The 27,134-nt window shown below is 40.0% G+C and overlaps 1 protein-coding gene across 12 annotated transcripts in view; it reads right to left on the reverse strand.

The window, feature by feature from the left end:
* Positions 1 to 27,134, reverse strand: part of LOC105479326 (period circadian regulator 3) — a 64,254-nt gene that overhangs the window by 27,302 nt on the left and 9,818 nt on the right. For 9 of the 12 annotated variants that reach the window (XM_011737278.2, XM_024792207.2, XM_024792213.2 and 6 more), the window contains exons 7-16: positions 22,276 to 22,424; positions 20,075 to 20,153; positions 18,109 to 18,215; positions 17,397 to 17,553; positions 12,388 to 12,493; positions 11,055 to 11,183; positions 10,491 to 10,641; positions 1,196 to 1,331; positions 416 to 540; positions 11 to 181 (exon numbers count right to left, since the gene is read on the reverse strand). In XM_011737278.2, coding sequence (XP_011735580.2) covers positions 11 to 181; positions 416 to 540; positions 1,196 to 1,331; positions 10,491 to 10,641; positions 11,055 to 11,183; positions 12,388 to 12,493; positions 17,397 to 17,553; positions 18,109 to 18,215; positions 20,075 to 20,153; positions 22,276 to 22,424 — 1,310 coding nt within the window. The remainder of the gene's footprint in view (positions 1 to 10; positions 182 to 415; positions 541 to 1,195; positions 1,332 to 10,490; positions 10,642 to 11,054; positions 11,184 to 12,387; positions 12,494 to 17,396; positions 17,554 to 18,108; positions 18,216 to 20,074; positions 20,154 to 22,275; positions 22,425 to 27,134) is intronic. The other 3 variants (XM_024792208.2, XM_011737318.3, XM_011737315.3) reach the window with 1 other exon arrangement.

Consider the following 27,134-nt stretch of genomic DNA (forward strand, 5'->3'; position numbering starts at 1 on the left):
AGTGTGGTACCTGTCTCTGGTGGAACGTGGACAATGGTGCTGCTGTAACCGCACTGGCTTATGCCCGACCCCAAGCTCAGCACCGCCGTGGACAGGATCTGTGGAGCTCCTCCTCCTGCGTCTATGGACGGTCCATTTGTTGGCATTTCTGATTTAGGTATGGTTGAGATTTGTAAACCAGCTGGTGGTGTAAGAGAAACTGACAGTGAAAAGAAAAATTCCCAACAAGAAATTTATGTAAAAGACCCAGTTTACAGAAGTTTGTAACCGAGAAATTAAACCTTACTGGCCATAAAGAGGTAATATGAAACCAGAATTTTATGCGTTCAACAAAATAAATATAAGACATTAAAGAGAAACATTAAGGATGTATTTATAGTTCTTTGAATTTAACTCCGAGGGGCATTCTTGTTACCTTGTAAGGCTTCGACATCATCTGCCTTGTGGTTCTGTTTGTCTTCTTCTGAGGAGGAGGAAGTTGTATTTGTACAGGAGATACACTTTCTTTTCAAAGCTGGAATGTTGTAGCTCTTCAGGTATCTGTAACAACATAATTAGGCCCCATATTCTTAGCTGGTTCCCTAACTGTGCCATTTCCCACCTCTTTGCTTTTCTCATGCCACTTCTGTTTGGAATACTTCGTACTTTCTTCTTTGATAAAGTCTTCCCTGACCATCCCAGCCTCAATCACTGGATTGTAACATTTCTTTTACTGTGGTTTTGAATTAACCTTCAAATCTTATGTCACAGGTGTCCAATCTTTTGGCTTCCCTGGGCCACGCATAAAATACACTAATACTAATCATAACTGATGAGCTAAAAAAAAAACCCACAAAAAAATCTCATAATGCTTTAAGAAAGTTTATGAACTTGTGTTGGGCTGCATTCAAAGCCGTCCTGGGACACACGCAGCCTGTGGGCCGCGGGCTGGACAAGCTTGCCTTACACCATTTAATTTTGACAAAAATAAGTCTTGTCTTCTGAACTATACCACAGTTTCTTCAAAGAAGGAATGCATCTTCTAGCTTTTTGTGCCTTCTGTAATGTTCAGCGTGTTAGGCACGCCATCAGTATCTACTGATTTATAGTGAAACACCAAATGAGAGCAGCTATTAAAAATTCTATGAAGTCTCTACAGTGACAGTGTATGCTTTTGGAACAGACTTACATGGTATCCAAACTTGCGGTCTCATACCTGATGACACTGTCGATACAGTTGATCTGTTGATAGGATGGGCTGTGCTCATCGTTCCTCAAATCCTCATAAGGCTCAGTGTACACACTATTATTTTTCAGTGTTTGGTGGAAGGAAGTAAAGGTTTTATATTCACCTGAAACAGAATAAAGGGATGTGCAATTAAAGGTACCCAGCATGTAATTAAGAACATACACTTTCTTACTAAAATTAAACCATGGCACTTTATCATGTATATATCAATAGAATATTATGCAGCTATTAAAAATGAGTGCAGATCTAAAATGCACTAATAGAAAGACATCCACAACACACAATGTGAATAAAATAAGGTACAGAGCACATGACATATAGAATGGCTACAACTGTATTTAGAAAAATAAGGAATGAAACCAAAATTTCCAGCAAAGATGATCAAGGAATGAAACCATAGGTTTAAGGTTGATGGGGAACTTTCCAATGTGGAGCTGACACTGCCTGTACAACTGGTCAACCCTGGCAATCACTAAGGGTGGAATGTGGGAAGACCTGTGCGTCTTACGTGATGCTGTGTGAAGTACACAGCATCTCCCACATGGAGCCTGTGTCCAACAGAACTTTCTGTGATGACTGATGGATTATTTGTGCTGACTAGTATGGTAGCCACTAACATACCTCTATTAAGCACTTGGAATACGGCTAGAGCAACTGAGAAACTAAATGTTAATTGTATTACATTTAACTGTATTGAATTTGAATTTAAACTGCCAAATGTGGCAAGTGGCCACCATTGTAGATGTAGGTACGGAGAGAAGAAAAAACCTCCAGGCTTAAGCACTAAAAACTTCCTGTAAAGGACAATGAGCCAATAAAGGAGACTGAAAAAGGGAAGCTGGAAAGATAACAGAAAATCCTGCAAGGTTCGGCCTCACAGCAACCAAGAATGAAAACTTTCTCAAGGAAGGAGTAACTAATTACATCATGTACTACTGAGAAGTTTTGTAGAAGTGTTAGACGCTGGTCATTTTTAGCTGGCTTGGAAGAGGCTTCTCTATTTTCAGAAGATATTATGGAAAAATGACTGTATTACCTTTCACTCATTAATGATTTTTAACTTTTAATTTTGAAATAATTTTAGACCTGAAAAGTTGCAAAAACAGTACAATAGAGTTCCTATATGCCTGTCATCCCGCTTCCACTAATGTTACCATGGTCTACAACCATAATAAAATGACCCGAACTAGGAAATGAACAGTGGTACCATTCTACTAACTGGAAAACAGATCTTTGGATTTTATCAGTTTACCACTCAATGCTGTTTTTCCGTTCAGGGTCACAACTTTAGTGGGATGGCCTTCGATTTGAGTTTCTCTGATGTCTTCTCATGATTAGATGGAGGTTATGTATTTGGGGAAAGAATGCCACTGAGGTGCAGTGTCCTTCCTCGCGCATCATCCCAGGGTACATGATGTCAATATGTTTTGTTACCTTGTTCATTGGTTAACATGGTGTCTCTCAGGTTTGTTTGTCCTGTGTAAAGTTACTATTTTACAATGTAATAAATAATATGCTTTGGAGGAATACTTTGCGATCAGCCAAGTATTCTGTTTCTTTAAAACTTCTCAAAGTTTAAGTTCCCCATTAACCTTTCACCTGTAGTTTCATTCCTTGATAATCTTTGCCTGAACCATCTGTTTTATTCTTTTTATTTGGCATAGTATACTAACCCGTGTCTATCCATCCCTCTGTATATTAAACGAAAGGGGCATGAGTCCACACTGAAACCATTCGCGCCAATCCAGCATCATGGAGTTCCTTCCCTTCGGCTGTGTGTCGCTTTCCTCTGATAGTGAGGAGTCTGGTTATCGTTATCGATAGCGGCTTCCACAATTTGTTCAACCCTAGTATAAAGTCGCTTTAGAATTGCTACCCCGTACTCTGGTGGAAAACGAATACACCAACTTGAGTACAGTGTTTGTGCACATTCATAATTTTGTATTTAGCCCTAGGAGATCCAGTTGCAGCGCTGTTTTCCAAAGCTACTGAGCTCTATTCTTCCCCACCCCTTCCGTGTGTTTAGTCCTGTCATCTGTAATGCAGTCAGATTCACTTGTCAAAGCCTGCATCTCATCTTGGGTTCTCTTTACATTTTGGGGTGAGATGGAGTGCACAAATCTGTGGGTTTTGGCAAATGCACAGAAAATTGTGTATCCATCACCACAGTAACCAAAAGAACATTTCCATAACTTAAAAATGTCCTTACATTGTCTTCTCTACCCAATCATAGTAAATACTGATCTGTTTTCCAGAGCTAGAGCATTCCAGAAAGAACACTTTTCTGGAATGGAATTGTACAATATGTAACCTTTTGGTTCTGCCTTCTTTCACTTAACAAAATGTATTTAAGATTTATATCTACAATGGTCTGTGAATCAAGTTCATTTCTCTTCACCGTTGAGTAGCATTTCACTGTGTGGATATACATAGCTTATCCATTCTGCTGAATGACATTTGGGTTGTTTCTGTGTTTGGCAAGTAACAGTGTAATAAATATTCACATACAGGTTTTCATGTGAATTTAAGTTTCTATTTCAGTTGGGTAAATCACTAAGAATAGAATTACTAAGTTACATGGTAAGAGTATGTCTAACTTTATGGGAAATGTCAAACTTTCCCAAAGTGGCTGTACAATTTGGCATTACCTCCAGCAACGGGTGAGTGTTCCGGTCACTCTGCATCCTTGCCAACACTTGGTACTGTCAGCTTTTAAAAAAAATTTAGCCATTCTCAAAGATATGTAGTGGTATCTCACATGGTTTAAATTTTTTTGTCTAATGACTTAGGTTCAGCATCTTTTCATATGTTATTTGCTGTTTATATATCTTCTTTGGAAAAATGTTGTTTCTAATTGGGTTGTCTTCTTGAGTTTTGAGTGTTCTTTATGTACGCTGGATATAACTTCATTATTGTATATAAAATTTGCAAATATTTTGTCTTTTCATTCTTATCAGTGTCTTTCAGGTGTGATTGGATGCGTTCAAGGTGGTATGGCCATAGTTATCAGTGTCTTTCAAAAAGGGGAAGTTTCATATTTTGATAAAGCCCAACCTGTCCTTCTTTTCTTTTGTTCAGTATGGCTAAAGACTTACTAATTTTATTACCCTTTGATTTAACTTAGTTTCTCTTTTCAATTCCATTGATATCTGGTCTTTATTATTCCTTCTTATTGCTTACTTGAGATACAATTTGTTCTTCTTTCTCTTACTTTTAAGGAGGAAGCTTAGATTACTGAGTCGAGACCATTCTTCTTTTTTCCATATAAACACTCAATGCTGTAAATTTCCCTTTAAGCAGTGTTTTAGGTATATCCCATATATTTTTTGTTGTCTTTTCATTTTGTTCAGTTCAAATTTTTTTGAGATGGAGTCTCGCTCTGTCGCCCAGGCTGGAGTGCAGTGGTGGAATCTTGGCTCACTACAAGCTCCGCCTCCCAGGTTCACACCATTCTGCTGCCTCAGCCTCCTGAGTAGCTGGGACTACAGGCACCCACCACCATGCCTGGCTAATTATTCATATTCATGTTGAACATGAATAATTTTTTTTTGCATTTTTAGTAGAGTTGGGGTTTCACCATGTTAGCCAGGATGGTCTCAATATCCTGACCTTGTGATCCGCCCACCTCAGCCTCCCAAAGTGCTGAAATTACAGGCGTGAGCCACCACACTGGGCCCAAAATGTTTTTATTTCCCTTGAAACTTCCTCTCTGACCTGTGGATTATTTATAAGTATGAAGTTACTTAATTTCCGAACATTTAGGGATTTTCTAAATACTTCTGTTACTGATTTCGAAGTTTGATCTATTATGGTTAGCGAATAAACAGTATATGATTTCTTTTCTTTAAAAATGTTTTAAGGTTTGTAATATGGCCATAATCTGATCTGTTCTGATGAATGTTGCATGAAAAATATGTGTTGTGTTGTTGGGTCAAGTGTTCCATAAATGTCAATTAGGCAGACCTTGCTGATAGTGTTGTTCAGGTCTTCTATAGCATTACTAATTTTCTGTCTACTTCTTTTATCAATTACAGACAGAAATGTGCTGAAGTCTCCAATTATCATTGTGAATTTGTCTATTTCTCCTTACAGTTTTACAGCTTTTACTTCATGTATTTTGGAGCTCTGATATTAGATGCATAAACATGTAAGACTCTTCTATGTTCTTAAGGAATCAACTCCTTTATCTGTTATACAGTCTCTCCTTCTAACTCTGCTAACATTCCTTATTCTGAAGTTCACTTTGTGTAATAATAATATAGCTTCCCACTTTCTTTTGATTTGTGTTAGCATGATGTATCTTTTCTACTCTTTTGCTCTTAACCTATGTTTATTTTCACAATGGGTTCTTGTAGATAGTATGTAGCTGGATCTTTTCATCCAATCTGACAATTTATTTCTTGTAAATTAGCGTGCTGAGATTATTTATATTGAATATGAATAACTGAATTGAATATGATTCATATTCATATTCAATACATTAGTGATTGTTGATATTGCTGGATTAAAATATACCAGCCACTAGTTATTTTCTATTTGTTCCATTTGCTATTTAAGTGTATTTTTAGAGATGAGGTATGGCTATGTTGCCCAGGCTGGACTTGAACTCCTGGGCTCGAGTGATCCTCTCACCTCAGTCTTCTTAGTAGCTGGCACATGGCACCACTCCCAGCTTCAGTTCCATTTGGTTTTGGGCCACCATTTTGGGTTAAGTGTCTTAAATTCCATTTTACCTACTCTATTAACCTATTATTTATACTTAAAAAAATTTTCAAATTGTTTTCCTGAAGTTTCCAATATATATTCTTAAGTACTTAGTGTCTACCTCCAAATAATACAGTTTAAGGACCTAATAACAGTATATTCCCAATACCTTCCACCCAACCTCTGTAGTATTGTTGTCACAAAGATTACTTATATATACGCTATAAATCCAGTTTGCTGGTTTTGCTTTAGTCCATTACCTTTATGAGTAATTTTAAAAATTAAAAAATAGAATTTTTTTAATCTTCATTTATTCCATTTCCAGTGCTCTTCCTTCTTTGTGTAGATCCAAGTTTTTGGTCTGGTATCATACTCCTTCTGTCTTAAGAAATTCCTTCATCAAAAATATTTCTCAACATTCACATATGACAACAAATGTTTTTCAATCATTATATGATTGGCATTGTTCTATTTATTTGGTAACTATTCTGAGTAAGGGGTAAAATTCCATCTGGTGTGTTGTGTGTATCCCTTTAAAAATGATTTGTACCTATCTACAGAGTGCCTAGATTTTCTCAAAGCACTATCCACAGAGACATTTCTCTATTTATGTTATAAACACAGTGTATTTCTCTATTTATGTTATAAACACAATATAATCATTGACAAGGGAAAATTTATGTTCATGTTTGCAAAATTACATGGTCAATTGTAAAGCATTAGCAGCATTAGAATTCATCAAGAGATGATACGTGGAGACTTGATAGACAATGTCTGTACTTAGACAGCTTGAAAACTACATATTTTTGGTAAACAAGTCTGTATTTGGTAATATTTTCCTCTAATTTCATTTAAATACATCATCCTGTTTTGTCTTGAAAAAAAAAATTCCTGTAGCACTTCTTAATGGAATAAGTGTGCTGGAAATAAATTCCCGTAATATTTGTTTGAGAAAATTCTTTATATCATCTTTATTTTCTTGAAGATCGTTTTCACTAGGTACAGAATTCTGTGCTGACAGTTTTTCTGGTTGAAGATGTTACTCTATTGTCTTTTTAGTGTGCATGGTTTCTGAAGAAATGTCTGTTATAATTCTTATCTTTGTTTCTCTGTACATAATCTTTTTTTCTGAATGCTTTCAAGATTTTCTTTTTTCCATTGGTTTGAATATGATATGCCCAAATGTTTTGTTTTGGTTCTGTATTTAACTTACTTGATGGTCTTTGGCTCTGTAGAAAATTCTTGACCACTATTTCTTCAAATATTTCTTCTGAGATTCCAATTATACCTATGTTGGATAGTTTGAGGCTGTCTCCAAATTCTTAGAATGCTCTATTCTGTTTGCTTCATTCTTCTTTCTCTGTTTCAGCTTGAATAATGATTCTTTTCCAGGCTGTGTTGAATGCTATTAAATGTGTTCCTCATCTCTGGCATTGATGTTACAGATGTTACATTTCCATTTGAGGGTTTCTTTCATGCCCATCTCTATGCTGTGATTACCCACCTGGCCCTGCATGGTGCCCACTTTGTCCACTAGCCTTTAATGCATCATTCATAATTATTTTACGTTCCCTGTCAGATAGTTCCAACTTCTGTGTCCTATCTGAGTCTAAGTCTTGTTCTGATGATGGTTTTGTTTCTTGGGAGGGTTTTTTTTTTTTCTTTTACCTTCTTGCCCATCCACATGCTACATAATTTCTTGTTGAGAACTGTGTAACTTGTGTAGGATACAGAGACGCATGCCTTTCCTTCTTTTAGACCTCTGTTCGAATTATTCTAATTTTTAGGCCAGGTTTAAGTATTGTAATGGATTTACAGCATGTACAACAGTTTTCAGATTCCTCTAGTTATACCTTTTGACTCAGCTGGTGGCTGGTTTGGTGGGTAATTTTTTTGTTTTTTCTCAATATCTGCTCCACTTTCAGCTTTTGGTCTTTCCTTGTCATTGTGCCTTGGAGAGGGTCTGTCTTCTGCAAGTTACTTGACTCAGGCGGTCGGTGCACTGGAATCCAGTGCTGCATCTTTCTTCTCCCTGCAAATATGTTTCTCTCCTTAAATTTTAGGCCTGCTGGCTGCTCTGTAACCTCAGCACTGAGTTGTCAAGAAAGGTCTTGAACTTGCCTTTCATCCAGATTTTTGTTGTAAATTTGGGGTGATGCTGTTTCTGGCTCTCTACATCCCTGAGTAGAAACTGGAAGCAACCTCACTCTGAATCTGTTCAACGGACGAGTCATTTTCTCCCACTCAGGCATTCCATCACCCTAGACATGGACACTTACTTTTCCTGGATTTCCTCAATGATATCTCTTGAAGCTGGCCTCTGTACATGTAGCTGAAGGGGCTTTACATATCCCTGTTGTTCCTTGCCCTCTCATATTAACTTTTAAAATCTCCCTTCTTATTCTACCTTAAAGCATTATTTGCTCTTATATTGTAAGAAAGGTAAACATATAAATTTTAAACCTGAAGTTCCCATAAAGCATGTAAACAATGATCATGCTTAACTAAGCATTTTCCTTTTCATTGGTATATATCTCTAGTCAATTTCTAACATTTAAATTATAACATTTTTAAGTTGTATCCTCATGTGTCTCAAGTAAAGAGTATTAAGGTTTCTTAGCTCTTTAAACTTGTTGGTCTCCAAATGTTAATAAAATCAAGATCTCCCAGAAACACTGGTTCTCCAAAGCTGTACCAAATGGCAAGAGATCTTCCTTCTTCTCCAAAGTCACATCCTGTGTGTGCTATTAGAGCCAAATATAAGAATCTAAGGAGTGAGAACATTTCAGTTTCTAAAGTAGCTGCGTAAGCACATGGAGTTACCCGCAGCTTCAATTTTATAAAAAATCAGTGATGGAATATTGCCGTCTACTTAAAGATGCAGCCTTCAAAAAAAAAAAAATAGTACCAATGGTATTACAAGATCCATGGTAGATGATAAGAAACTGAATATTGCAGGAAGTGAGAAGGGAAGTGAAGTGAGAAGGGAAGCTATTCTGAGATGAGGACAGAAGTCAGTATGTGAAATTCTGATACTACCATGAGATCCTAGGCCCAGGCCTAGATCCCTGTGAGTAGGACTGGCAGGACCAGACAGTGAGAAAAACATTTAGACATTTTAGCTTTAAAACTTCCTAAAAGAAATAGCTCTGCTAGGACATGGAATAATAATCTATATAGTAAAAATTGTATTTAAGATAAATTTTTCTGCAGAGGGGGAATGTGGGGGTTTTGAGGGACAAGAATAAAAAAAGCAGCTGTTATTCCTGTCTTGTGCCCTTACATGTAACAGCAGAAGAAACCAATGGAATGCTCACCTTCCTATCGAGGTGAAAAGAGAAAAATGAAAGAACAGGACTTGCTCTGCCTGGGGAGTCCTATAGGCTCTACTGTGGTTTGAATGTGTGTGTCCCCATGATTCTTATGTTGGAACTTAAAACCCAATGTGAATGTGTCAACAGGCACATGTTAACATGAATGGGATCTGCAACCTTTCAGAAGGGCCAGAAGGAACTAGCTAAGTCTCTTCCTGCCTTTCCGTCCCTTGTGCCATGTGAGGACACAGCGTTTGCCCCCACCCAAGGAAGTGATATTCTCTGAGAAGCGGAGACCTGGCCCTCACTAGACACTGAACCTGCCAGTGCCCTGATCTTGGACCTCCCAGCCTCCAAAACTGTGAGAAATAGGTTTCTGTTCTTTATCCATTATCCAGTCTCAGGTCTTTTGTCACAGCAGTACAGACTAAGATGGTTCCCAGTGATGTCACCTATGGGAGCAGCAGTTTGACTTTTTGTGGTATAAATCATGTCAAGTCCTGAAACGTATAGCTGTTATCATTACTGACCTTAGAAATTTCACCCCACTGTGTAAAACGTCTACATTTGACAATGATAGAGATTAACAACATTTAGTGATCAAGATCCATCACAACTTCCAAATTATATTAACATTCAGGAAGAAAAATGAAGGGAAAGTTAGCTAAATTTAAATGTCAATCTAATTTGATTTCTATATTATTGAACTTCCCTATGCCATGCAATGCAACTAGGTTAACTTTTCAATATGATGCCAGTTTTACTACTGATCCAGCTCTTTTGGAGTGCTCCTCACTTCATATTTGAGAAAAGTAAATACACGTCAAGAAAAGAGCCAAAGATTTTCATTGAATTCAGGTCACAAAGATTTCTGTTTGAAATGACGAAAGGGATTTTCATTTTAATATACTTTATTATTTAAAATGCATTCTAAAATCCACTCTTTTTGTTTAAAGAGATGCCCATGCAGGGAGGAAAATCTATAATTTGTTGGTATTTTCAGAAAACTTAAGTCTTCAGTAAAAGTAAACTGCAACTATTACAAACACATTCTAATACCATTTACTTTCAAAATAGTATTTGCTGTTGCCATTATTATTACTACTATTACTTTGCTATTTAGGCAAATCAAGAAATATGAAAAGCACCAACACAGGGTCATGACTTCATGCTCATGAATCACATACGTGACATCTATGTAGAGAGTGATAGCCCACAGGAGGAGATCCTTGGGGAGGACTCACCACCATCATTCGCTGACTCACCACCACCATTCAGTTCTGTGCGTGTCCCCGTCACTGGCTTGAATGATGATTTGGTCATTGACTCGATGTAGAGCTGCTGACCCAGATTCTTAATTTTGTTGACACTGGCATAGACCTGCTGCAAGGTCATCTTAGGGAAAGGAAAGATAAAATATGTTTCAAAAATTACAAAAATGTCCACTAAAGATACATAAACAAAATACACTTAGCTTCTGTTTCTCTGAAGACATAATGACTAAAGCACAGTAATCGCTTTAATTCAGTTTCCTGCACCATGCCACAGGATACTGGTACCAACAAATTCAAAATAAATCGTTCAAAATATGCTAATTTTTAGAACGCATACAATTAATTCAAATATCACTTTCCAAAAGTGATATCTTCTTTTTACAGACATTTTTCCCAAAGCAAAATGGATGAAAATGTCTGTTATCAGATGAGGTCTTCGAGTCAGGAATACATACTACGATGTCACCACGTGCAGAACTGAGGTAGTACAGAAAACACAACGACTGTATAAGGATGTGACATAAGCCCATGTACCTGCTCTGCCTTTGTCTCCTCCACGCAGTGCCCGCTGGCCTCACTGGAGGAGGTGATGCTGACAAGCTGCTCCTGCGACCCGCTGCTCCCCAGGCTCCCATAGCCACTGGACACACTCACGTGAACTGGCTAGAAGGACAGAGAGGAACAAGTCCAGAATTGCTGGGTGTCTAAATGCAGCCACCTCAGAGCTCATCTACAATCATCTAAAAATTAAGATGACAATTCCTGAAATCCCCAATTAGGTGTGTGCAGGTTGGTACTTTTAACGCTGACACGAAAGGCACTCCTCTGTCATTTCGGTAATTCTCAAGGGCAAGGTCTTATGTTCTAGTCTAGGTAGGTACTTCCAGGAAAACACATTGTTAAAAAGCCATAGTATAATTAATTTTTTTAAACCTGAAAATAAACTCTAGTTCTCTGTGTCCAGTTTAGAATAGAGAGAACAAACTAAATATATGTTGTACTTCTTCCAAGAATGTGGCAGGTATTTCATGCACCCTAGAGATTTTATGGGAGACATTCTGAAAACCACTGAGGACGGTTACTCTACGTGACGTCATCAGTTCTATTTCCCACTTATTCACTGAATCTCTTATAGAAAACACCTTTGGTATTTCTTCTCAACACACGCATTTCCCCACTTTTGCCTTACAATAGTTGAGAGAAACTGAGACCTACCATCCCTCTCCTCCCATCTTTAAAACTGAAATTATTTAAAAAATCCTGGAGCCAAAACCCAAAGGCTGAGCACACTGGTGCCTCTGCAGTGTAAGAATTCTCTCAGTCACTTGGCTTGCTGTATTACAATCGGTTCTTACAAAAATATTCTGTGTAACACAGAATAAGGAACAAAGAATAAAATTTAATTTAAAAATGAAAAGAGAAAGACAAAAATTTCTGGAATGCAGAGGGCAAAGATTTGTCTCCCTTTACAGTTTATTTTTGTAAAGTTTTTACTGAGCATTAAAACAAAACACAATTCGGGAATTTTTTTTTTTTTTTTTTTTTTTTTTTTTGAGACAGAGTCTCGCTCTGTCGCCAAGGCTGGAGTGCAGTGGCCAGATCTCAGCTCACTGCAAGCTCCGCCTCCTGGGTTCCCGCCATTCTCCGCCTCAGCCTTCCGGGTAGCTGGGACTACAGGCGCCCGCCACCTCGCCCGGCTAGTTTTTTGTCTTTTTTGGTAGAGACGGGGTTTCACCGTGTTAGCCAGGATGGTCTTGATCTCCTGACCTCGTGATCCGCCCGTCTCGGCCTCCCAAAGTGCTGGGATTACAGGCTTGAGCCACCGTGCCCGGCCGGGAATTTTGCATTTTTAAAAATCTCACCTTACCTGTAAGAGAAGTTTGTAAATTTGTTCTTGTAATTCTGTTACGTCTTTGTCATTATTGTTCGTCTTTTTAATTTTGGTAGCAAAAACATCCTCATTTAGTGGGCTCCTAGAAAATTCCCAGTGAGAGACTCAGTCAAACAATTTAAATGTGAAGTCGAAAGTGATTTTTAATAGACTATTCCAAGATAGATCTATGCTTTTACAAAACAATTCTTTGACTCCTAAAAGAAAATATGAGGCTAGAATTCTACCCATGGAGGTACAGAAACTAATAAGAGACAAATGAGACATTAACAGGCCCCTTAAGTTTCTCTAAAGCACTCATCTTTCTGTAATGGTTTCAGTGCTATATATGTACAAATCTAAAATTAGTGACAAGTAACCTCCTTAGCTACTAAAATATCTTTCGCAAATAACTGGTTTCAAAATTTGGCAGTAACTGAGTAACTTACTATAAGAATTTTAAAGGCCCCAAGTTTGCCAAACATTTAACGTTTAATGCACCTAACACTTAAGTTATCTAATTAAGACGGTTCTGCAACCCACCCTAGTGGTGAGAATGTCGCTATTACAATACCTTCAGTCTGTCTCACACTCCAATTTTAGAGCATCTATGACCTGAATACAGTGAATGGCACCCATGCCAACAGAGAGGATCACAAAGAAGGGAAGGAACTGATGTCTACTTGGGACCTTCTATGTGACAGGCACTGTACTAGTTTTTTTTTTTTTTTTTTTTTTTGAGACGGAGTCTTGCTCTGTCACCCAGGCTGGAGTGCAGTGGCGTAATTTCAGCTCACTGCAATCTTTGCCTCCCAGGTTCAGGTGATCCTCCTGCCTCAGCCTCCCGAGTAGCTGGGATTACAGGCACGTGCCACCATGCCTGGCTAATTTTTGTATTTTTAGGAGAGACAGGATTTCGCCATGTTGGCCAGGCTGGTCTGGAACTCCTGACCTCAAGTGATCCATCCGCCTCGGCCTCCCAACACCGCACCCGGCCTGTACTAGTTTTTATAACACACAAGAATACCTAACATTTTGAAAACCCTTATTTTCAAGTGCTTTACAAGTATTTTCTCCTTCACCTGATTAAATTACATTTTCCAGGTGGCCTGGCAGGTAAGGGGGAAGCAGGTGTTCACGAAGGGACCAGAGTCTGGGCTCCAGAGCCCACACTGTGTGCCACCACACTGTACTGCCTGTGGGTACCTTGGTAAAGCAAGTCCCATTCGTGAGGCACACTGAATCAGCTGCCATCAGCTCATGGAGTCCTCACAACAACCCCGGAAAGTAGGAATTATCCCCAATATGCAAAGTCAGGGGATGAGGTAGTCTGAGGAATTGGCCCAAGTTCACATAACGGAGAAGCAGCAGTTAGGATTTGAATCTGCCTATGTCTGACCCCCAAGCCTGGGCTGTCCTTTTTCATTATGCCAGCCTGCCGTTTCTCAACTGATACATGCAGCTCAGTTACCTAAAAACTGAAACAGTTTCCCAAAGGCAGAAATTATCAAGAAAATCATAGGATGCTGACAGTGTCATAAAAGCAGTCAGGAATATCGCCCCGTGTAGGGACTATTCACTCACCCTGCACATTCTCATCACAGTGGAACAGCTGCACCAATCTCCTTTCTCTCCCTTAGCATCTAGACTGTATCTAGATCAATATCTATCTGCATGCTGTCAGGTACACCATGTCTGTGGCAAGCGGTACCTGAATATATAACCTTATTTCACAATCTGACACACTATACGTTTTATGTAACTGTCTCCCCCTATAACCCACTGCCAGGTAAGTGCCACGGGGTGAGGTATTTTGCCTATTTTGTTCACTCCTGGATCTTCAGTACCTAGAACAGTGTCTGGTCCATAGCAGGCACCCACTACATATTTGTTAAAGGAACAAATACATGATTGATCTGGGAATAAAAGTACACTTGGTTCCTAATATAAACACATTGTGAGCTTGAAAACCTTTCAGAGGTATTTGGAATTTATTTTTTGAGTGAAATGGAAATACAGATTGCCTTATGAGACTTACATATTCCTAGTTGTGAAAATTTCTGCAAAACTAAATTGTGTATATATACACATTTTAAGAGACAGGGTTTTGCTCTATTGCCCAGCCTAGAGTGCAGTGGTACAATTCTGGCTCACTACTGCCTTGAACACCTGGACTCAGGCAACCCTCTTGCCTCAGCCTCCTAAGTAGCTGGGAGGACTACAGGCACGTACCACTATGCTCAGCTAATTTTTGTTTTTACATTTTTTGTAGAGATGGGGTCTTGCTATGTTGCCCAGGCCAGTCTTGAACTCCTGGCCTCAAGGGATCCTCCTGCCTCAGCCTCTCAAAGTGCTGGGATTATAAGAATGACACATTAAAGTGTATTTTAAATCAGTAATTATGTAATGCAAAACTGATTAATCTGCAGGCAATAAGGAGACAGCCTTCATGAAACAGCAACAAAAATGCCATGAAGTATTATGTTGCTGTGTATGTGAAGTGAAGTAGGAGTAAGAGAGAAAACTTGGCTGCAGTCTCCACTTTCACTCCTCCCCAAGTGATCCCTGGGAAGGTTACTCTAGTTCACACAGTATGGATTTTACCTGTAAAATGAGAGCTGAGGCCACCTGACCTGCCTGCATGCAGTGCTGCTGGTAAGGACTGAGAGAGATGCGCAGGGTCCCTTGCTAAACAGTCTCGCAACCCCCTTCCCATTTCAACTGTCACACTTACCAAACTCTAGTTATATATGACAGTGCCATTTTTATTTACTGTCTCTCCCATTACAGTGTGGGTTTCCTGATGGTAAAGAGAACGTTTTGATTACCATCACATTCTCAAGGCCTGGTACACTGTCTTACACAGAGCTTTATACTTTATAAATATAATGAATAATTATTATTTTATGAGCAAGATGAATACCTACTAGACCTTAAATCCTTTCCCTCACATAATCTTTGTTGTTAAGATGTAAATACTGGTGTAATTTTTAAAAATACTGAAAACATTCTGAATATTCACTATATGTTGGGTAATTTCACATGTATTTCATCAAAGAACTGAAAAGAGAGCTTCAGAAATCTAGGCTGTATCTTTAACTCTGACTGGGGCCGGGGAACACAGACCATCAACGAGCCCCAGATGGAAGCCTCATGAAGGCATCTTACTGGCTGTGGTTTCCTACATTCATGCCAAGCAACCATCGGATTTCATGTTCATTTCCCAATAGGTTTCCGTACTTGGGGCGGGGAGGTTGGGAGAAGGGACAAAGTCCTTTCTGAGAAATACAAATGGTTTTACTTGGCAGCTGTATTTCTTAATAATCAAATTTGTTTTCTAGCACAAATCAGTCTCATGAGTTAGGGCGGCCAGGAGCTCATTTCTTCCATTAAGTTCTAGACGTGCTCTGCAGAGAGGCCAAACCCTGGAGTAGAAAGAGGTAAGAGCAACCTTGAGACCTCTTCTCACCATGGCTCTGCACATCATCTCTACTGTAATATTAACAGGTGATTCAAATACGTCTTACTGGTTCTCAGTTTCATGTTCATGTAGACAATGCTGTATAACAAGATACCAAAAAACATAACTTCTCGATCTCAGCATGATACTGGAGTCAAGTAAAATTCCATGCTTAAAAAAAATAGACATCAAAGGGAAACCTAGAGCCAGGTCAAAAGGCCTAGAGTTCAATTAAAAATGGACCAAAGCGTTGGGCATGATGGCTCACACCTGTAAGCCCAGCACTTTGGGAGGCCAAGGCGGGAGGATCATTTGAGGTCAGGAGTTCAAGAGCAGCTTGGCCAACATGGTGAAACCCAGTCTCTATTAAAAATACAAAAAATGAGCCAGGCGTGCGCCTGTAATCCTAGCTACTGGAGAGGCTGAGGCAGCAGAATGGTTTGAACCTAGGAGGCGGAAGTTGCAGTGAGCTGCGATCGCGCCACTGTACTCCAGCCTGGGTGAGAGAGTGAGACCCTATCTCATTTAAAAAAAAAAAAAAAAAAAAAAGGACCGAAGATTCAAGGGCCTAGGGGTACTGTAGCCTACAAGAAGTAGTGGGCCGGGTTGGTCTCATTCCATTCCACATGATGCTGTTATGTGGACATGCAACAGCAAGCAAACAAGCTGGTGTCAGCTGTGCTGCCAGAAAAAGAAATATTAAAAAACGGACACAGGCCAAGCGCAGTGCCTCACACCTTCAAACTCCCAGCACTCTGGGAGGCAGGAGGATGCTTGAGCGCAGGAGTTTGCGACCAGCCTGGACAACATGGCAAAACCCCATCTCTACAAAAAATACAAGAATTAGCTGAATGTGTTGACAGGCACCTGTGGGCCCAGCTACTTGGGAGGCTGAAGTGGGAGGATCACCTGAGCCAGGGGAGGTTGAGTCTGCAGTGAGCTGTGCCTTCATCACTGCATTCCAGCCTGGGCAACAGAGGGAGAACTTGTCTCAAAAAAAAAAAAAAAAAAAAGACACGAGTAAGTGGAATTTGATGGCAGAAGGCTGCTATAAAAAGTTTTACATGCTCACTAAAGAGATATTTAAAATAGAGAGAAAAAAAGAAAAAAGAAAAAAACACCTATAGGTCCTAGTACCTACACATAACCAAAATTCATATTTTATTTCCTTTCAATCCTCTTTTCCTTATTTGATAGTATGTTTATGTTTTAAACATAATTATAATCATAGGTGTAATTTTGTATGCTGATTTTTATATTTAATGTGTCAAATATTTTTCCATGTTATGTGATCTCTGCAAAAATTTTCATTGACCAATATAATAATACATCAGGCAAATATTCCAGATTTTACTTAATGATGGACATTTAAGCTACTTTAAGGCTCATGGTACATATTGTCAAACTATCTTCCCAAAGCACCGAAAAAAAAAATCTGTGCTTTATTTAGTTCATGTGTCAACTAAGTCAGAGAGCAGTCAATAAGCTAAGGAATATTATTTGATACAGGAGATGTTTTAGAAAATATGAAAACTGACTGGCTTACGTTCGAACTTTATGCCGACCAATGATGAAAGAAACCTTCCGGCTCCAGGGATTCACAAAACTGGACCAGCTGGAATCCAGTATGATGTAGTCTCCATTTTGAGTACAAAATCGAATGGGAGAATGTTCAAAGGGAGGATGCCCTGCATACTTCAAGACTGTATAAAATAATAAGACAAAAATAGGATTTATGTAACATAGATACTAATTATAAATGTCCTTTTTAAGCCATTTATTTGTACATGTTTTAGTGGGTTTTTTTTGTTTTTGTTTTTTTTTGAGATTGAGTCTCGCCCTGTTGCCCAGGCTAGAGTGCAGTGGCACGATATTGGCTCACTGCAACCTCCACCTCCCAGGTTCAAGCAGTTCTTGTGCCTCAGTCTCCTGAGTAGCTGAGATTACAGGCGTGCACCACCATGTCTGGCTAATTTTTGTACTTTCAGTAGAGATGGGTTTCATCATGTTAGCCAGGCTGGTCTCCAACTCCTGGCCTCAGGCGATCCGCCCACCTCAGCCTCCCAAAATGCTTAGATTATAGATGTGAGCCACTGCACCTGGACTGTTTTAGTATCTCTAAATAGAAAACAATTGCTTTAGCAGCTTCAATATAATGCCTATCTGGTTAAAGGTTGTGCTCTAATGAGATGAAAAGAAAAATTAGAACAAATCAATGAGAGAAGAACATTTCCTCCTATAAAGGAGTAGGTCCTGACCTTTTTGGTGTATGGCAACCATCAGAGAACGATCTTCAGGGTGCAGGTAGCTTAGGATCGATGTTCCGATCAGGTCCTGAGGTAGGTAACCCAGCAAAGGCACTGCTCTGGGATACAGATACACAACACAGATGGCACGTTATACTCATCAGGTAATTCTTACAATTTATATGTTTTTAAAAACACTTCTGTATTTCATTCTAAATGTGAGACAATTTTATGTAAAGCTGTTTATCTTAGCATTTATAAAAACAACAAAGAACCCAAGTGCACATCCTGGGGGAAACGGTTGTATCATCTAACACGCTGGTTATCTGACACGTTGCATCAAAATCATCTAGGGAACTTGCTAAAATACAGATCCACAGGCTCGCTGTAAGCTTACTAAATCAGAATCTCTGGAAGACCAGGCACCTGTATTTTTAGCAAGTTTCTTAGAGGACTCTGACGCCCTCCATAGTTGTGTTTATGTTGCCATTTAAAAAGTCTACAAAAAGCACATTGTAATGTAGAAAGATGCTGATGATGTTAAATGAATAATGCAGGTTGCTAATTCATACAGCATAATTAAGATTACATAAAAACAATGTCACCTAGGCGGGTGCGGTGACTCACGCCTGTAAATCCCAGCACTTTGGGAGGCTGAGAGGGGCAGACTGCCTGAGGTCAGGAGTTCGAGACCAGTCTGGCCAACATGGTGAAACCCCATCTCTACTGAAAATATAAAAAAATTAGCTGGGTGTGGTGGCGTGCACCTGTAATCCCAGCTACTTGGGAGGCTGAGGCAGGGGAATTGCTTGAACCAGGGAGGTGGAGGTTGCAGTGAGCCAAGATCGCGCCACTGCACTCTAGCCTGGGCAACAGAGCGAGACTCCATCTCAAATACAAAACAAAACACAACAAAAAAAAATGTCACCCAAAAGGTAATATCAGATAGACAGACAGCTAGTACACAGAAACAGTTTCAGGATAAAGGTTCATGGGAAACTTACCATGGTAAGACTAAGGATGCCTCAGAAAAAACTGGATTCCATAAATATTTTCTATGTGTAGAAACCCACAAATATTTTCTAATACAAGAGATTTAAGCTATTTTTAAAATTATATTTAGCTGAATTTTCTTACTTTATACAGATTAAGTATTTCACACATTACTATTTGGTTTCAAGGTAAATACTATCAAATACACTCATTTTCAGATGTTAAATTTTTTAAATAAATTATCAAAAAATGTTTTTGACATTTTTGCTTTACAGTTATGTGTGGTGTGGTGTGTTGGTTCCCAGATTTTTGAATTTCATAAGTAAAATTTAAAAATAAATATGGGGAAAAATTGTGGGATACTGGGGTAGTGATACTGATATTTACTTTTTCCAAATAAAGATATTAAAAAACAGCAACAAGCAGTAACAACTACCTACTATCACTATCCTTTAAATAACAAAGACTATTTCAACATCCCCCAAAAGTAGGAAGGACAGAAGTTCAGAAGTTCAAAATAAAGAACAATTCTTTATAAAAAATAATCTGTTCTCCCCACCTTCGCCTCTACTTCAGACTAACTAAAATTTCATCATAAACTGTTTTGAGAAGCACTTGGCAAGTGGAAATAACACCAGAATAGGTGCTAAAAGACCAGAGTCTTGGTCCCAGTTTGAGCGCAGATACTATACATCTGTTCTCAGCAAACTGGCCCCTGGGTTCATTGTCTTCTCTGTAAAATGAAATAATTCTTGGCCTAGTTAAAGCATACTGTTGAGAAATCAACGGAAACTTGTAATCACTTTCTAATATGCAAGATATTTATATTAAAAATTTAGACAACATATATTTCCATTTAACAAAGATCAAATAGGCAAATGGACAGATTTCAGTTATATAACGTATAAACATGCAAACATAAACTTCTTCACATTTATATTTATTTTCAGAAACAAATTTATTTTAGGCTTAAAGAAGTGCTTACCTTTCATCTACTTCAAGAAAAACACACCCTGGGGTGTGTGTTGTGGTAAAGATTCTTTTATTCACTGGGATTCGAGGAGCTATGAAAAAAAACCAAAGACCCATTTAAAGGCAAATATCTGATTAATCATCCACTTAACTAACCACTTAACATATTAAAAAGAGAACAAAATCTATATGAAATGGTAGAAATCTCATTTAGGGGCCTGGCCTTCAAGCAGCCAAAGCTACAGTTAAATAATAATTTCATCACTAACTACATTTTAATTAGGTAAAAATGTGAAGCCTATTAAAGTCAATTTTAAACACAGAGAGAAAGAATGTGCACATTAAATAGTTTTCTCTTTTTTTTTTTTTGGAGGCAGTCTCACTCTGTCCCCCAGGTTGGAGTACAGTGGCACGATCTCGGCTCCTTGCAACCTCCGCCTCCCAGGTTCAAGTGATTCTCATGACTCAGCCTCCCAAGTAGCTGGGATTACAGTCACCTGCCACCACACCTGGCTCATCACGAATAATTTAATGGTTAAAACTGGAGTGACTAAAAAGTTTAATCAGATTTAGTAGCTGCATATAACTAAACAAACAAAAATACTACAAATGTTATTTAGTACCATATGGATATTCTTAGTGTAATAAAATTGGTATGGTCAGTTCTAGTCTAATGCTTGCTTTAATAATGAAGTGGGGCCAGGCTTGGTGGCTCACGCCTGTAATCCCAGCACTTTGGGAAGCCGAGGCAGGCCGATTACTTGAGGTCAGGAATTTGAGAGCAGCCTGGCCAACATGGTAAAACCCTGCCTCTACTAAAAATACAAAAATTAGCAGGGTGTGGTGGTGGGCGCCTGTAATCCCAGCTACTCGGGAGGCTGAAGCATGAAAATTGCTTGAACCTGGGAGGCAGAGGTTGCAGTGAACCGAGATCGCGCCACTGCACTCCAGCCTGAGGAACAGAGCAAGACTCAAGAAAAAAAAAAAATAAGTGATTGATATATTAGGGAACAATCTGAGCAAGTGCTAATATCTCATTTGCTTGTGCACTATTTTATTTTCAAGAAACCTTAAGTGAATGCAGAAAACAGCATCCAGTTGAAAGGAACCACTTACAAATAACACAAAAACAAGTGTGATGGTTGACATCTATAATCCCAGCACTTTAGGAGGCCAAGGCAGGAGGATCACTAGAGCCCAGGAGTTCGAGACCAGCCTGGGCAACATAGTGTGACCCTGTCTGTACAAAAATAAATAAGATTAGTTGGGCGTGATGGTGCGTGCCTGTGGTCCTAACTACCCTGGAGGCTGGGGCGGGAGGATCACTTAAGCCCGGGAGTCTGAGGCTGCAATGAACCATGATCATACACTGCACTCCAGCCTGAGTGACAGAGCAAAACCCTGTCTCAAAACAAAGCAAAACAACAACAAAAAAAGAATACACAAAAACATGCATACACACCTCAAACATCTACCTGCTACCTCAGTCCATCCTGTGCTATGACCCATATTTATTGTAGTGTTTGTATATTTCCTAATCATTTAACAGGTATGAAATGATTATCATTTTTGTTCCATTTGTCTTATTTTTAATATGCAACTTTTTGAGTTTTGTGCTCCTAAACCCATTTTTCTCATAAGCCCTGTGGTTTTTATTGTATGACTGTTACACAGGATGGTAATTTGTAGGAAAGCATATGTCATTTTACATCTGAACTGACTTTTCAGTAATACATGGAAACTGCCTATGTATTGATATATGCATGATATATTCATTTAAAAATATAGTTCTGCTCGTAAAAGATAAAATATACGTTTTACTCAGGGAGTTTCAAAACACTTCAAAAACAAAATCACTCTTGTAGCCTCTCTGGGAAACAATTTCAGCACTCTTATTTCACACAACACAAGCAAAAGGCCACACTGCACAAGCAAAAGGTCACCAGCAGAGGGAGGACTAGAAGACTGTATCTGTCACCAAATCCTGTGCTGAGACCATTTGTTCAGCCATGCTGACCATGAAGGCAATGACATACAAGAAGCCAAAAGTCAGTAAACAGACACATCAATGAAAACCAGCTTCAAACGCCTGAAGAGGTTAAGGGTCAAACTGGAGACCCAAGAGCTCTTTTGTTGTTCTATGACTGACGTAAACGGACTTTCCCATGTTCCTATCTGATTGCTGACATCTCTGCATCTTATCTACTGATTTACCTTCATAACCAGAGTGAATCTTTTCAACCACAGTGAGACAGCAAGGTTCCGATTCCGATTCTGGCTGGCCAGGGCGATGTACATAAATCAGATAGGGGATGATCCGGAATGGGGAGTGACGCTTCTCTTGCTTTCTGTCTTCACCTCCACTGAGGAGATTAAAGATATTAGTGCTGGTCCTGATGCACGCTACTGGCCCATGGCAAAACAAGGCTGGGAGAAACGTTTTATTGGTAATTTCCAAGAGAGACATACCCACATATAAAATGTTTAAACATGTTTGTTTTCAAAAGAAAGAATATGGTAGCTTAAATTTTCTATATTATTCAACAAGTAAGAGGTTGTGTAAAGAGCTGGCTTAGATTACTGTGAGTGTAAAAACAGAACTAGTGGTTTCATGACTTTTCTCCTAGCCTCTATGCACTGAATTCCCAGTTTGACTTTTCCCCTTCTGCTATGAAGAGGGACAAGCATAATCGTCTCATCTCACATATCTACATCAGGTGTCACAAGAGAAAAAACAGGGTCCCCTGCAATCATGCCCTGGGGCTAGTTCTCAGTCGTCCCTTTCTACACTCTCTAAGAACCAATTTTGTCTCCAGCTTCAGTGATGAGGGCCCTTGCATGAGGTCAGGCGCTCCATCCATAAAGGCATTTGGCTGAGAAGGAAAGAAAAAGTTGAGGCTAAAACCAAGCTCAGCAAGCCCTGTCCCTGGCCCAGAGGGCGCGCTCCTTTCCACTCCTCACAAAGAACCTCTCGGCAGGGGCGGCTCTGACTGATCACCTCAAAGATCACAGCAGACGCTTCTACTGGGAGATGCCACTTCACCTAGAAGTCAAAAAGCCCGGCCGGGCGCGGTGGCTCAAGCCTGTAATCCCAGCACTTTGGGAGGCCGAGACGGGCGGATCACGAGGTCAGGAGATCGAGACCATCCTGGCTAACACGGTGAAACCCAGTCTCTACTAAAAATACAAAAAACTAGCCGGGCGAGGTGGCGGGCGCCTGTAGTTCCAGCTACTCCGGAGGCTGAGGCAGGAGAATGGCGTAAACCAGGGAGGCGGAGCTTGCAGTGAGCTGAGATCTGGCCACTGCACTCCAGCCCGGGCTACAGAGCAAGACTCCGTCTCAAAAAAAAAAAAAAAGAAGTCAAAAAGCCCAAGACTGAATTCACACTCCCCAATTTTTACCAATCACCTGTTTACTCTCTTGCCAGCACGTAAAGGTGTGACTGCCAATCCTAAGGGGGTCTTTAGTGCTGCCAGAGATTCTCTAGTCTGTTCCTACTTCCCCCTCACTTTTTTTTTTTTTTTTTTTTTTAAAGACAAGAGTCTTGCTCTATCGCCCAGGCTGGAATGCAACGGCACAATCTCGGCTCACTGCAACCCCCACCTCCTACCCAGGAGTACCCAGCCTCGTGAGTAGCTGGGATTACAGGTGGGCGCCACCACGCCCAGGTGATTTTTGTATTTTTAGTAGAGATGGGGTTTCAACATGTTGATCAGTCTGGTCTCAAACTCCTGACCTCAGGTGATCCACCTGCCTCGGCCTCCCAAAGTGCTGAGATTACAGGTGTGAGCCACCGCGCTCGGCCCCACCTTGCTCTTTCTCTTCTCCCACACACTCCATAATCTTCTTCCACTCTGCACCCTCAACTGATGACCTTGCTTCCCATTTCACTAAGAAAAGAGAATCATCGGGAAGTGAGCTGTGTCCCGGTGCTGCTGACCCACATCCATGCTCACACCTTCCGGCTTCCCTCCACATCCGCGAATGCATTTTTCAGGTTCATCCAGCCCAAGGGTTTTAAATGCCATTTACATGCTGATGACCCAAATATCTACCTCTAGCCTGGAGGTTTTCCTTAACTCCAGACTCTCAGAGTCTCAACTTAGATATTCAACGGGAATCTCAAACTTAGCTTATCTAAAACTAAGCACCACATTCTTTCCCTCCTCCCTGAGGAAGTTGCTTTTCCTAGAATTTCGTCTGCCTCAATAAATGGTAACTCCAGCCCAAAACTCCTGGTGTTATCCTTGACTCTTATTTCACACTCACTCCAAATATAACCCATTAATAAAATTCTGGTAATTAGCTCTTAAAAAATATCCAGAATATCTCTTCTCAGCCTTTTGGCTAAGATCAAATGTAAAAAATATCCAGAATATACAACTATTTCTACCTCCCCCGGCATGCTGGCCTATACCCTGTACCTCTGTAACAGCCTCCAACTCCCCTCCCTGCCTCCCCTCTTCCCCCTCCAAAGTCTCTCCAACACTACAGCCAACACCAGCCTTTCATAATGGAAACTGTTTCTGGGCCAGGCACGGTGGCTCACGCCTGTAATCCCAACACTTTGGGAGGTCAAGGAGGTTGGATCACTGGAGGTCAGGAGTTCAAGACCAGCCTGGCCAACATGGAGAAACCCTGTCTCTACAATAAATACAAAAATTAGCTGTGGTGGTGCATGCCTATAGTCCCAGCTACTCGGGAGGCTGAGGTAGGAGAATCGTCGGAACCCAGGAGGCAGAGGTTGCAGTGAACAGAGATTGTGCCACTGCATTCCAGCTTGGGGGGACACAGTGAGATCCTGTCACCAAAAAAAAAAAAAAAAAAAAAAAGGAAACTGAAATGAATGCTTCCTACCTCCATTCACTGAAAATTCCTAGAAGAAATGACAACCCGTAGCAGCAACCATCCCTATCACCCAGATTGGGCCTCCAAACATGGATGCCATTTCCCACCACAAGGAACCAGGATCCTTAGAGAAATGACTGAGGCCACGTCTGGGTTAAGGAATGTCTAAAATGAGTCTAGGGCATCTCATGCTTAAAACAATGGAAGCTGTCAAAGACCATGGGGCACTCTCACAAGGGTACAGGGGCCAACCCAAAGGGATTCCTACTGGCCTAAGATGCGACCATTTTGAGCCCTAAAACATGAATGAGAACTTTCTCTCTTAGAATGACACTCTGAAATATTGACGGAGGAAATCAGACGAGATCTGAGCTATGCTGCCTGGTAACTTGGGAAGAGGGGGTTAAGGAATTGGTGCTGGCAGAGATGACACCAGACTGGCCAGGTTTCAAATTCTTAAAAAGCTGGGTGATGAGACCGTAGCAGTTTATTACATTATCTTTTCTTCTTTTGTGTTATGTTTGAAAATTCCCAAAGAAAAACATTTTGAAAATAATTAAGGGATAAACTGAAATAAAACACTTCGTGCAGAAGTCACAGCTCCCTGTGCTGTGGCCCGTGCTTCCCTGTCTTCTTCCATCCTCCCTCCTTCCACCACTCTGGCCACAGCAGCTCCATGTCACTCCTCCCACAGGCCAGGCATGGCCCACCCCAAGGGCCTCTGTGCCTGCTGCTCCCTTTGCCTGGAACACACTTTCTCAGACACTTGCCACAACTCAGATACTGGTGTGGCTCACCCTCTGTCCTCCTTCTGGTCGCTGTTTCCAATTAGGCTTCCTAAGAGTTCCTGGATCACCCTTAATACAACAGCAATCTCCCACTTCCCAGAACTCCCGCTCTTTGCTTTGCTGTCTACACACAACTTATCACGAGCCAACACATAGGCATTTGAATATGTGTTTATTATTGGTCTCCTCCTCACAAAATTTAAGGTACATGAGTTAAGAACTCTGGATCCCAGCACTGACAAAGTGCCTGGCTCAGAGAAAGCACCCCAAAATATTTATTAACATCGGAAACACACATGGCACTTATTAGGAGGCAGGAACTGTTCTAAGATCTTCATACAACTCACTTGTGAATGACCCATTGGAACAACACAGCTCCTCTCACTGCTGCGCCCTTCCTCAGGCCGTCCCTCCCAAGCATCCAGATCCTATGAGTTCAAGTCTCCCAATTCCATGGAGTATTGAAATATTAGACTATTTCACCATGAGGGTTTTTCTTCTCTCTAAACATCTAGAGCATTTAGTAACTTCAATACTAAAACTGGCAATCACAATGTCCTTTTAAAATACTTGCTCTTTTTATTATGAAAGAACGTAATATGTTATTGTCATCTTATATACATAATATGTAACAGAATATATATATATATTACATATATTATGTATGTAACATAAAGGGAACACTAATAATATATTGCAGCAAATTTAAAAGATAAAAAAATTCAGTAGTAATTCCCACTAGCAATCAACCACTGTTAAAAGTTTCATCTATTTTCTTCTGGTTCACTGTCTCTAGATCTTTTAAATCCTTCTCACAAATATAAATCTCTTGCTTTCTTTAAAGCTATTAAAAATTTCAAAAATTAATTTTAAATGTGACTGAAAAACAAAAAGCAAACAAAAAAGAGCCCAAAACAACGGTCATTTTAGTGTACTTCACATCTAGTGACTCTTACACGTATGCTCCCAGAGTTAAGATTTTCCTAGACTTTTTTCCTATTGCATTATTATTATTATTATTATTTTTTGAGACAGAGTCTCACTCTGTCACCAGGCTGGAGTGCAATGATGCCATCTCAGCTCACTGCAACCTCCACCTCCCAGGTTCAAGTGATTATCCTGCCTCAGCCTCCCAAGTAGCTGGGACTACAGGCGTGCACCACCACGCCTGGCTAATTTTTGTATTTTTAGTAGAGACTCTGTTTCACCATGTTAGCCAGGGATGGTCACGACCTCTTGACCTTGTAATCCGCCCACCTCTGCCTCCCAAAGGGCTGGGATTACAGGTGTGAGCCACTGTGCCCGGTCTCCTATTGCATTATTTATCTAGTTTTCTCATGAGCATGTCTCTTCTCAATCAAAAATGAACTCCTTGTGGCAAGAAACAAGTCTTATTTTTTGTATCTTGTAACAGAAGTGAGCTGAATACATAAGAA

Source organism: Macaca nemestrina, chromosome 1 (genome assembly GCF_043159975.1).
Source record: "Macaca nemestrina isolate mMacNem1 chromosome 1, mMacNem.hap1, whole genome shotgun sequence".
Classification (NCBI taxonomy): domain Eukaryota; kingdom Metazoa; phylum Chordata; class Mammalia; order Primates; family Cercopithecidae; genus Macaca; species Macaca nemestrina.